Source organism: Vitis riparia, chromosome 5 (genome assembly GCF_004353265.1).
Source record: "Vitis riparia cultivar Riparia Gloire de Montpellier isolate 1030 chromosome 5, EGFV_Vit.rip_1.0, whole genome shotgun sequence".
NCBI classification, from domain to species: Eukaryota; Viridiplantae; Streptophyta; class Magnoliopsida; order Vitales; family Vitaceae; genus Vitis; species Vitis riparia.
In genome coordinates this window covers 217,565-230,472 of record NC_048435.1, presented here as the reverse complement: position 1 = coordinate 230,472, position 12,908 = coordinate 217,565, and the positions used below count along the sequence as shown (strand labels likewise).

The following is a 12,908-nucleotide window of genomic DNA, read 5'->3' as shown; positions in this document are numbered from 1 at the left end:
CGAGCAAGCACACATGGGCTCCATGACATGTGTATTGTGCACCCCGTGGCCGCACAGGCACGAGGGCGCCTAAGCCTTGTGCGATGAGCCAGTTGATGAAATCATGGGCGCAATGCCATGGTCTGATGGCTCCAGTAGCTGACTCGCACCAAAATGCCTACGCATAGCACAGGGGCGCAATGCCTTGTGCACCAAACCATGGGCGCAATGCCATGGCTCGTTGCTGGGAAGCTAGGAAGTAAGCCCAAGCCATGGGCACCTAGACATGGCATGGGCTCAGACATCAGTGTGAGGAAGGTGCACTGATGCACCAGACGCTTGGTCAAATGGGTGGTGCACGCTGCCTGACTCAGAGGGCTTGATCAAAGACATGCTGATGGGCACCCGGTCACAAGAGGCACCTTGAGGGGGAGGGGTCGGCTTGTTAGGAAGACTCACCAGCAGCTTGGCGAGCAAGACCTGAAGGAGAAGGCAGTGCAGCTAGCAAGTGGCAGCTAGCTCAGACAACCAGTGACCAAGTCAAGCCGTCTTTGACCTGCAGTTGGCTAAAGGAGATGGCTGATGCAAGTGGGTGGCAAGTGCAGCCCACTATCTTGGGGGGTGGGTGGTTATGCAGGGCAGTTGATGGCAGTTTTGACCAGTTGCATGACCACCTAGTTGGCTCCAAGATTTGAATTGAGGGAATTCAAATTTGTAACTGCAGATGAGTCATTTAAATAGGGCTCCTGCAGCCTTGAAACAGGGAGTGAGAGTTGGGGAAAGGGTTCCTTCTCGTATGCCTTGGGTGAGTGCATTGTACTCTGGTTCAAGAAGCAATTTTGTCTTGTAAGAGTGATTAATACAAGTTGGGAAAGGATTTTTCTGTAACCTCGTGTGTCCCTATTGCTTGTTATTTCTGTATTCTACTCTGTTCTTCTAAACGTTGGGAAAGGAAGGTTGGCTAAAGACGGGTCCTTAGCACCGTACACTCGTGAAAAATTAAGTGAGATAATCAGGGGTGTGACACCAATTGTTAGCCCCTTAGACCCACATCGGATAGGGGAGGAAGTTCCTGGCGCTATATATGTAGAGGCTCATCTTAACCAAGTAGACGCGTTTTAAAACCGTGAGGGCCTCCGTGGGCCCAAAGCGGACAATATCTACACGGTTGGGAGCGGGTCGTTACATAGGTGGTTTTCGATTGAGTAATATGTCTCATATAAACATGAATGGTTACTCCATAAAAGATTTAATCTCGTGTTTCATTTATTTTAAGAAAAATAATATTTAAATGGGCCACAAACTTAAAAGCTTTTATTTTTTTTTTTAATTTTATAAAAAACGGTTCCAAACATAAAATCCTTGAAGAAGATATTTTAAAATCGAATGGGAGGGGGATTCCAAGACTGATTGATGATGTGAGAAAAGGAAGTTGGAATCCCACTAACCATTGTTCTTCACGCTTAAGTATGTTAATTCAAAAATATATTTCACTTAATAAAATAAATTGGCTTATTCCTTATTGAAAAGGTTTTATTATAATATATATTATTTTAATAGTTGCTTTGGGAGTGACTTGGAGGATGCCTAATCCTCGTTAATCTTCCTCATGCGTGGATGAACTTTTCAAAATCCTTTTATTTATTTATTTTTTTAAAAAAAAGAGAATCATTTACGCTTCTTCATCGTTAATCAACTTTTAAATTTTAAATGATTAATATGCAATTACTTAATGATTATTTTTAAAAAAATAATTATTTTATTATATGATACATAGTACAAAATACCATAATATATATATGTATATATATATATATATGTTTGTTTATTTTCGAATATTAAATAATTTTCCTTAAAAACATTTCTAATGATTATTAATAAAATCACGTTAAAGGTATTTTAACGAGAATCATTTCAATGGATATATTTTATTTTCTTGTTTAAAATTGTTAAAAGAAAACTTTTCAAATTAAAAAGAAAAAGAAAACTCTGACGGTGAACTGGTACAGCGATAAAAGGCAATTAAAAATAGGAATACGGCGGGGACAGGTGGCGGTGGTGAGTGGACCGATGAAGGCGCCGGCTTTTAGTGTTAGAATCTTTTGTACGGAAACTGTAGAGAGTATGGAGAGTAGTGCCACAAAAGGCACCTGCCCTCCATCTCTCTTCTACCATTTACATTCTTCCTTTTTCTTTGCCCTTTCATCCCTTACTCTCTTGCCTGTGTATACTCTTTCTACTCGCTCTTCTCACTTGACAAATATCCCCTGCTTAGCTGCTCCTCGTCTACAGAAATTAATGCTACTCGCTACATCCACCCAACACCGGTTTTCATTTTTTGTTTTTGGTTTCAGACTTTTATAACACATTAAAAGCAATTTTATTAAAATATTTTTGAAAAGAAAATTGGTGATTGGAGGGCTGGTGGGGCCGGTTATTGATGATCTGGACCGAGAATATAAAAAAGAAGTAATATATATTATTTACCAAAAGGGAAAATTAAGATATTTATAGTATATGATTAAAATTGGACAATTAGAAAAATTATAAGAATATATGAGATTAATGAATAAATAAAAATTAATACTAGATACAAAATAATAAAATAATATAATCAAAATTATATGCATATCGGACTCTAAATTGAGAAAAATAAGAACGCATGTGTTTGGTGGTGAAATAAATAGACATATTATTATTAAACTTTAAACGATAAGGACAAGATGTGGGTTGAGGAAATTCATGATTTTGGAACCCGTGACTAAATTTTAAGTGTTGGTGCGTGTGTGGTCAAAAACCTTGTTCTAAAATTCTAAAATTCAATACCAAACATGCCATTAATCGCACGGTTGAGGCATTAAGGTGGTATTTGTTTTTTTAATTTTTTATTAAAAATAATTTGTTTTCAAAATTTAGATTTTTTTTATTTATGATTCATTATAAATTTTTTATTAAATAAAAAATTAAAATATATCATTTTTTTAAATAAAAAAAACATATTAGATTTTTTTATTTTTTAATACTTAATAAATATAATATACTATAAAAATAAATAATCTAATATTTAACATTATTAAATATTAAAATTCTATAAAAAAAAAAAAAAACAAACACCGCCTCAATCAACCTGCTTTTTGAATTTTGCCATGCAAATTAATTACAGTTACATACAAATATAAGAAAGCTGTTTTATCATCTTAAATAAAGTCAAGCATCATACTAATATTATTATATATAAAACCTATAAAAAAATAAAAATAAAAAGGGTACGTGGCAGCTGAGAAGCACTAGAAGTTAGAAAAGGATGTAACTCCAATCGTCGGTATTACTGCTCTTTTCTCTGCTACATAGGTGTGAAGGACCCACCACCATCCTCCCCATCGTACTGTCTCCACCCTTCTATTTATCTTCCTCGTTTTTCATCAACCAAAACTCGCCGTCGCCACCACCCACCACCCACCACCAGGCCACCACCGCCCTCCGTAGGGACCAAAGAAGGACGATGAGATATGGTGGGACTCAGTATTGTATTGGAAGCCCAGAAGGGTATTAACAAGAAAACCCCACAAGTCATTAACAAAATCACCATGATGACCAAACCCACTCCTTTTCCTTCACCTCCTGCACGTTGGAATTCTCACTCACCTCTCCTCCCGGCGGCCACCACTTTTCTCGACGAGTGCTTTCTCTGCAAGCAAAAACTCTTGCCTGGAAAAGACATCTACATGTACAAGTAAGCATCCATATTTACAATATTTAATACAAATTATCTTCAGTTTCTTTTTCTTGTTATTCTACCAGATCTCTTCTTCCTTGCTTCATATCTACCCAAAACCCAGATTTCTGTCAGCTGAAGCTTTAGCTTGATAGGGGTGCTGATGTTTTGGTTCATTGATTCATGCAGAGGAGACAGAGCTTTTTGTAGCGTGGAGTGCAGGTGCAGGCAGATATTCATGGACGAGGAAGAGACTGTTAGAAGAGACAACTGTTCATTGGCGGCCATGAAACCCACTTCGGCTTCTTCTTCTCCATCTTCTTCTTCTTCTCCGTCTTCCTCTACTTCTTCCCGTCTTCGCAAAGGGACCCGCACCAGAGCGGGCGGGTTTGCCTATTGACCCGGAAACCCGGGAGGTGTGATTCCAGTTTTACCCCGTCTCGTCCATTTTGTAATGGCTGTGATAGCCTCTGTCGTTTTGCTTCCTAGTATGAAGGCAAAGAATGTTTTGACCCTTTTACCCTTTTCTCTCAGCCCACGGTTTCTATCAGGAATCCGCTGTTTTTGCTTCTTGGCGTGTCAGGAGGGTATTTTTGGTGTTTTGTGGTATATTTGAAAATGTGATTAACTAAGAGACTCATTGTGGTCAAAATCTTTAATCAGATAAGATAAAAGAGTTATTGGCTCATCTCATGAGAGTTATCGTTTTATCGGGATAATGGGTTTTTTGTCTGCTTGTGAGGCGACATTGCGTAAATAAATTAAATTTGTATTTTTGATTTTTTCATTTTCTCTGACGCGTATTTTAGTGATCGAAGGTGCAGTGCGCTTAATAAGAGCCTCTGTTTTTTGGGGAGAGTGGAACGAAAGAGGGGCCCAAGAAGAAAGCTTTATCTCGAAGGACTGTGACTTGAGAAAATTTCCCCAAGGTCCACCATTGATGAGAGTTGTTTCAAACAACTCCCGCATCTATTAATCGTGGGAGTTGTTTCAAACGCTCTCAACCGTTCTTTAAAAAAATATTTCTTTGTTGTAATATAACATAAGAGAGTGGAAAAATCTAAAGCGAAGAGGCAATGAAGAAAAGACCAATCATGTAGATATTGTCCACTTTGGGCCCAAGAGGGCCCTCACGGTTTGGTTAAGAGGAGTCAACTTGCTCCCTTATCCGGTGTAGGACATCACAAATACCTCTCATGCAGACACAACGTCCTCGTTGTGTCCTATGGGATTGCGAGGCCAAACAGACAAACACCCCTTACGGAGCCAAACAAACCCTCACACCGGGGTCGGGAATCGGCTCTGATACCATTTGTAATGGTCTGCACCCAACCATGTAGATATTGTCCGCTTTGAGCCCAAGAGGGCCCTCACAGTTTTAAAACGCGTCTACTTGGTTAAGAGGAGTCTCTACATATATAGCGCCAGGAACTTGCTCCCCTATCCGATGTGGGACATCACGTGCACAAAGTGGGAACGGGTAGAAATATCCTAGACAAGAAGCCAATGAAGGTAAGCAAAGTGAAAGAAAAGGGTAGGGTGGGGTGGGGTGGGGGTATAGAACATTGAAATTTAGAAATAGAAAGAATATAATAGGACCATGGGAATGAGGGAATCCATACTTTTCAATTGTGCCCATGCGGAAAGAGCATTATTATTACAAGCGAGGGGGGTTGAGGGTTGGGGGGTGTACTCAATTGGAATAAATGGGATTTCCCACTTTCATGTCTTTATGCAGTGCAAATGTCCACAAGAATCCTCCCATTTGCTACTGTTACATGATTTTGGAATCCAGAATAAATGTCCTATGCAACCTCCCTCCCTCCCTCCCTCCCGAATTCATCATCCACTCCCCACTTCATAGTTTTAAAAGCCACAAGTCAAGTAAGTCTATTAAGGCTTAGGCGCAATACAGGATGCACACCTGGGTGGAGTGGAAGGCAAGCTTAAAGTGCATATCCATTTTATAAAACATGACCTTTTTTAAAAAACATTCAATAAAATTATACAAGTGTCGAAAGAATTAAGAGCTAAAAAAATAAAATAGACAAGAACAAGTTGGCATTATAACTAAGGAAGAATGATTGGGTCTTGGGTTGCTCGCCTAACAACGCTTTTAACAACTACGTTCCAGTGGGCATTTTAACAAACAAGTTGGTATAGCATGGTCTGCATGCCACTGATGATCAAAGAGATGCTAGGAAACAAGATTTAAGACACAAACTTGATATCAATACCATCCAAAACCCTAATTTGTGGATTCAAACTATAGACAAAGTTGTTCAAGTTCCATATCACCTATTGTAAAAGTTCTGTAGTGTCCACTAACAATATCAAGAACTAGTAAAACTAACAAGCAAAGCTCCAAAAGAAACAATCAAGTGAGGCACTGAGAATAAGGTTTAGTTCAAAGTTGAAATCCAATTCAAGTACAAGCAAATATACAAGTTAAGCACATGGATGTCCTGCTAGACATTCTGCTGGCTAGGGTTTTCAACTAGTACATAAATGTGCTACCTATAGCATCATAATCATAAATCCACCAACATCATTGTCATCGTCTTCATCAACAGTATTATCACCAAGGTCAATCAGATTTGAGCAGCAAGCCTGCTTTTTGATCCAAATAGAAGCAAACAAAGTAGTTTATCTGAGTCATGTATGAACCTGTCAATGAAACCAGAAAATGAAGTAGTCAGTGTGTCTTCTCTACAATCAAATAATACTTTCTTCCAGTAACATGAATGCGTAAGAACACACTCTGGTATGATTTTGAATGGACATTCTAAGCTGGATAACATCTATGTTATGGTTCACAAATTACAAAGGTAATTCTGCAATAAAAGTGCCCTTGAACTATGTTTGATACCAGGCCCAAGTCAGCTTATTCAGTCAGATTTTCAGACATAAGAAAACACTTGGGATTTGCTGATCTGTGGACCAGTTGGTACTGGTTATAGATGACTTCTGCATCAATTTGTTATAAGCTACTATTAGCAAAGCATGTTTTGCATTTGTATAAGCAAAATATGTAAGCAAATTTCACAAATTGCTTCTACAAGCTGATGTTCCTTTGCCCTTGATTTTAAAAGGTAAGTCAGCTTCACTGCTTACCTTAATTTTAAGGTATGTCAGAACTTAACCCCCTTGACATCTCGACCAGTAATGCAAGTCTGTAAATCTAGCAGGTTGCAAGAACAATTTCTTCTTGCATATAAGGATGCTTGTCCTCTACTGTTTTGCCACATTCAATGCATGAAATTTTAATAAAAGCATTGACGCTGTGCATAGACCATTGTTGTTTTAGCAGTGAAGATTACATGTCATAAGATGACATAAGAAAAAATGCACTGAAGCAGTGCATTGTAGATTCTGATTGTTAACAGTGAAAGATCACATGTCATAAGATTAACATTTGTTTGTCTTGATCCCTCCAGCTTATAGTTAAGACACTTGAAGAAAAGAGCAACCTCATGGTTGGATCTGACCACTACTATATATTGTGTGAATGCCATGTTTTTGTAAGTGGTATAGCTGAAGAAGTTTCTTGAGTAGAAAACAAGTCGTTGATGAGCCACCAAACTCATTCTCCATAAATTTCGAAAGCAGTAATTTAAACTAAACATATTCAAGAGCCAATACAACCACTCTGCATGATGATCTATATCCCACTTGTGTTTTGACAACAAAAAGGTTGGTATTGTAGTGTGAACATGCATCAGGATCACCAAATAGATATAGAGACAGGGTCATTATTTATTGAAATCTTAATGCATCCTCATTCTGAACGATGCTAGAAAAACACTCTAAACAAAAATACCACTAGAAGACCCCCCACATGCTCATTCCAAATTGTATGCAAAACGTAGATTTTCAAATTTTGCATTTAGGGGCTCTCGATTATGATTTATAACTGATCCATCACCAGATCAAAGCACACCAATTTTGCATTTAGCAGCATTTTCCGTCATATAAGATCTAGCAAAAAACTAGCTGCGACATTGCAACTGGTTTCTTTCAAATCCAGCTGGCAATAACAGGTTTTCCACCAGTTCAAGGCTGCTGGTGCAAAAGGTTTGATTGCACCAGCTATGTATCAAACAACAAACTCTTTCAAGTAATACGCATAGGTGCCACCAATAACATCATAAACATAAACTGGCCATAATCTTAGTTTCTCCCTTTTTTTTCTTTTTCTTTTGTGGATAGGCAAACTCACCATCATCTTTGTTGTCTTAGTCAACATCATCACCACTCTCAACCAGATTTGAACAGCAAGACTGCCTTTTGGTCCAAATAGAAGTAAACAAAATGGTTTGTTTCATGAGTCACATATGAACCTGTAGAAAAAACCAGGAAAATAAAATGGTTAAGGCATCTTTATTTAAAAGTTTTAAAACAATTGCAATCCCATATTTTTCACCAAATGACTAGAAGAATATATCAAGGAAGTGAGAGAAAGTCAAAGAGATTAAAATCAAAAAGGGTTTTTTTATCTCAATTTTCTTTAAGACAAAAAAATTGCCTTTCTTAAACATCAAGAATTAAATGGACACCACAACTTTATAAGTCAGAGCTGGGATGCATCAAATTAAACACTGACAGAGTAAGTTTGCAAGTCCATGAATGGCTAGAGCTGGAGCAATAGTTTAGGATTTGCTGGTGTTATAGGCACTTCATGTTGAAATCCCAACTGAAATATCAAGAATATCATCATCTATATTATCAAATAAGATTTAGATCTATTTTGTATTTATAATTGATTTCATTGTGCATTATTTATGTATATCAGGTAAAAGCCTGGTAAGATGATCCAATTAGGCCTACCCAATACAGACACCAGTTTTGAATTCAAACCATCATACTAGTACAAACATTAATTTCATCAGGACAACAGATCTGCCAGAACTTGGTTTAACTCAGGTCAGGCACGGACAATTGGATGGGTTCACCAAAAAAGGTGTCACCCCTAGTATTTGCCTTTGGTAATGCAACTTTAAAGAACTTTTCATAGGCCAGGAAGCGAGATATTTGGTCTGTAGGTTTCCAGGAAGCCAAATATGTACTTGGGTTGTGCCTCCTCTATGTTGGGTGTCTTTAGGTGCTGGTTACTACATTTTCATTTACCTATCAAAATAAGAAATAAGAAAATTCATGGCACAGGATGTTTTGGAATTGTATAAATAAAGTAATGAAACAATGAACAAATGTACTAATTCAAACCAAAAAATAATACTAGATTCTTTTTTTTAATAGGCAAATAAAATAAATATATTAATAGTCCCTAACAAAAGCGCACCAAAGTATACCTACCTAAAAAAAAAGTGCATCAAAGTACAGAGGTCATATACAAAGGACACCAAAAAGCAAAACAATACAGAAGGATATAATCTATTGACTCTTCATCTTATAGAAAAACCATTGGTTTACTAAAGACCATCATCTTCTTTGCAATCAATCTAGAGTCAAAACCTACTTTAGTTGGAACCATTGAATTCCAAATGGCCATTGTAGGGAACATTTCTGCTCTTTCTTGCCCTAGAAAAGTGTGGAAGGATTGAATTGAAAATTTACTCTTCCTTGCATCCATCCATTCCATTATGTCTTCTTCTTCCCTTCCAAAAGTCTTCCCTTGAAGCCTGGAAAGAAAGTCTCAACCCTTTACATCTCCCAATCATTTAAATACCTTGAAAAGCGAGGGTTCCAATGCCCTGACTCGCCCTATTGATCCCAAACATCTGTCAACCAAGCATCCTTTGTCAAAGGTATAGAATACAAAAACGGGAATGACTCTCTTAGAGTAGAACCACCATACCATTTATCTTTCTAGAACTTCACCCTTTTGCCATTGCCACCTTCAATAAGGTTTTGCTATTTAAATTACCTCAACTACTCCTAATTGCCTTCCACAACCCAACACCAAAACTGCCCATACTATTACGGGAACACCAACCTCCCTCCTCTTCATACTTCTCAGCAACAACCCACTTGCTAAGGGACTCATTCTCTAAGGTGAACCTCCAAATCCACTTGCCTTGTAGCACCTTGTTGAGGGTAGATAGCTTTCTAATACCAAGGCCTCCAATTGCCAAACCTAATACTAGATGCATTAAAACAGGAATTTTTGCATATTGATGGATGTACCAAAGCTTTTTCTTGCCTAATCCTATTCTGATGTGTTCATAAGACATGGTTTTCAACAACTTGGTATGGCAAAACAAAATCCATTTGCTGATGCCAAAGAGTGGGGATACTGTGAATTTTAGATGGTTAAGAAAATATAATCAATTTGAATTCTCAAGTGAGATCATATGCAGCTCTATATACATGGTTGCAGTCACATAAGAGAAAACCCATGTGGAACATAGGTCTGAAAGAAATTGCAATAGAACCATGTTTCCATGCATATCAACCCTGAGATCAATGCAGACATAAGCTTCAGGATATTTAAAGCACTCAAATTCTGAATATCACTCAAAGGCCAATAGTGAGCATGTATTTGCATAACAATGAGATAAAACACTTACTGTAGCAATGTAGATGGATACATAAGAACAATATTTTGAAGGAACATGCAGAGACACATACTAACAGAAAATCAAAGCAACGATGCTTCCCTGTTAAAGTATCATTAAGAATTCACAGGATTTGACCCAACCCAACTAATATGTGGGATCACACTTGAAGTTTTCAGACCACAAGTAGGGTTTGGAGGAGAATTGCAACTGACTTTAGTTACTCCTTCATTGCAGATCATATGCATGTTTTAAGTTTTGTTTTGTTAATGCACATTTAAACATGGAATTAAAATAATAAATGTCCTGTCAAACCCTGGATGGCCTGCAGCCTAATCAAACTTCCAAGGTTTAAGTCCTACTGGTATGTAGTCACCTCAAAGAATATCTTTTCACCAGCTATATACGAACAACAACAAAAAACCAGTCACATAGGCCAGAAAATCTGGTGGTTTATAGAAAATCTTATTAGATTAACTTAGCCATTTGTAAAAGAAGTAGGATCATAATCCACATAAGAAAACTAGTTATCAAGTTTTGGTTATTCTGACAAAGAAAACTGCAGGAGTTTTTGTTAACTAGAAGAAATGAAAACATCCAAGAGTTAGCAATTCCAACTGTCATAGTGTGTAAAGGTAGGAAGATTTTTCCCTGATGTTATTGTCAAAGTCCTGATACTTTGTTTTCTCTACCACTTCATGCCAATATTAAATTGGAACAAGGACACATGAAGTCATCTTCATACAACCTGGATGGCATTTTGATTAATTGGATTTGAGTTATCCTATCTTCTACAAGAACTTTGTTGCAGTGGTAAAAGGGTGGGGAGGTTTTAGGTTCAAATCCCAATTGGGAACAAAATTTACCTATCAAAATAAATAAATAAATAAAACTTTGTTGCAGTAGCAGAAGGGAACAAGCAATACAGTTTTGGAAAATATATAATGGGATTTTTGAGCCATTTAATTTGAAGTACCGATATTCAAAATTTATATTCACAGAGCTCCAGGGGGCACTATTTCATCATATTCCTTTCCCCCTACCTCCACTAGGACCACAAGGTCCAAAATACATGTGGGCTTTGAGGATGGGGTTTAATTACTGAATTGAAATAACCGCATAAAATCATGGTTGAATATTGAAAATTAGGACTTTAGTCATGACTCATGACCGTCTGCATTGTTAATAAAAACAATATCTCTAGCATTCAGTTGATGAGATGAGCAAAAATAGTAATCATATTTCATACCCATTGTTTGCAAACTTGTACCATTTGGGCAATTGGACTGCAATAACTTTGCTTCTTTTAACACATTGGACTGACCTAGACACCAGACACCGCCTCTCCCCCAAATAAAGACCTCCATTAGAAAGAAGACACTGATGCTGATCTGAAGAAGTATACCATTAGGCTACATCAGGACCACAATCTCTTCTCCTCATACTCCTATACACCAAACACTCAAACAATAGGTGCCAAGGTGGCCCATCCCCTTATAATTTTGTCCAACTACCTGAAGCTGAGGAAACCCCATCAAGTTTCTGATGTTTCAACCATACAACCACTCATTTGTTGCTCAAATAATATGCCATTTGCAGAGAGGTGTATTTATTTATTTATTCCTAAAAATGGAAAATAGAGGGAAAAAAACATCACCAGAATCCCACCTTGGCTATACTGAAAATCATGCTACCGGAAAGGGATGTAGATTATAGAAATAATTTCTAGATACAGGAAAGTACTAAACAATAGAAAGGGAACATATGCTTACAAACAATTCAGTATCATCTTAAGCCTAGATCCCCATTCCATATGTAACAACAGAACACCACCGCTGATTCATGAATTAATCTATCCAGTAGAAATTGATATTACATATATTATAAGAAAAATGATTAAACGGGAATTACCGAAATTGCGACCGACAATGCAATGCCAGGTAGGTCCATGCTTCTTATCAAACTCCTTCTTGATATACTCCGCAATGTTTTTCTCCACACTGTGATTCTCCGAAGCCTGATTGAGATCAGACCCAATCCAAAAATCACAGAAATCAAACAGAAAAAAGAAGTAAATTATTTCCATTTTCCAAAAAATAAAAACCTAAGCCAAAGAAATTGAGAGAGAAAGAAAGCCAACGGCGATGGCTATATCGATGGCCTCCTTCTGCATGTCATCCTTCATATCGGCGCTCTTGATGATGACCCTCTTGCTGGCTGATGCCGCCAACGAAATCTTCCGATCATCGGAAGATTGCTTCAAGGACAGAGCTAAAGCGCCGTTTCTCTTCAAGTCTTCAGCCATTTTTTACGTTTCCCTTTCTTTTTGCCGTTGGATAATTTGATGTTTTAGTAGGACTGGAGAGAAAGGGAGAGGGCGTCTTCCCAGAGCTGAAAAGCAAAAGGGAAAAAAGAGAAGGAAGAGGAGCGCTCTCTCTCTCTACCTCTTACACTCTAGTCTACTCGTTTTTCTTGACTAGTGGTCTACGTTTGGTTTTTTTCTACTGCGTACCACCTTTTTACCCAATGGGAAATAATGCTGTCTCACGTAAAAAACACAAACATGCACAAAATGTCATATTTGAAAATTTTCTATTTTAATATTGATGTGAAAGGTGACGAATGGTGGGCTATGTCCATTTTACAAGTTTCATTTTTATGGCTACTAATGAAGTTTTAATTATATATATATAAAAAAA

The 12,908-nt window shown here is 37.5% G+C and overlaps 2 protein-coding genes across 2 annotated transcripts; one reads left to right on the top strand and one right to left on the bottom strand.

The window, feature by feature from the left end:
• The first annotated feature begins 3,349 nt into the window (after positions 1–3,349).
• LOC117913953 (FCS-Like Zinc finger 15) lies at positions 3,350–4,382 on the top strand. The gene is made up of 2 exons (XM_034829088.1): positions 3,350–3,712; positions 3,884–4,382. The coding sequence occupies exons 1-2, from the start codon at positions 3,489–3,491 to the stop codon at positions 4,092–4,094; spliced, it is 435 nt and encodes a 144-aa protein (XP_034684979.1). The 5' UTR covers positions 3,350–3,488; the 3' UTR covers positions 4,095–4,382.
• A 1,583-nt stretch (positions 4,383–5,965) lies between these two features.
• Positions 5,966–12,657, bottom strand: LOC117915387 (dynein light chain 1, cytoplasmic). Its single transcript, XM_034830964.1, has 4 exons — positions 12,350–12,657; positions 12,121–12,226; positions 7,914–8,034; positions 5,966–6,361 (listed from the first exon to the last, which is right to left on the bottom strand). Exons 1-3 carry the CDS (start codon positions 12,512–12,514, stop codon positions 7,952–7,954), a joined length of 354 nt encoding a protein of 117 aa, XP_034686855.1. The 5' UTR covers positions 12,515–12,657; the 3' UTR covers positions 5,966–6,361; positions 7,914–7,951.
• Between the last annotated feature and the right edge of the window lie 251 nt (positions 12,658–12,908).

Coding starts and splice junctions, on each gene's coding strand:
- LOC117913953 (XM_034829088.1), top strand. CDS start 3,489: ATGGTGGGACTCAGTATTGTATTGGAAGCCCAGAAGGGTATTAACAAG. Junction 3,713..3,883: donor AAAGACATCTACATGTACAA/GTAAGCATCCAT, acceptor TGATTCATGCAG/AGGAGACAGAGCTTTTTGTA.
- LOC117915387 (XM_034830964.1), bottom strand. CDS start 12,514: ATGGCTGAAGACTTGAAGAGAAACGGCGCTTTAGCTCTGTCCTTGAAG. Junction 12,227..12,349: donor CCATCGATATAGCCATCGCC/GTTGGCTTTCTT, acceptor GATCTCAATCAG/GCTTCGGAGAATCACAGTGT. Junction 8,035..12,120: donor CATTGTCGGTCGCAATTTCG/GTAATTCCCGTT, acceptor TTTTTTCTACAG/GTTCATATGTGACTCATGAA.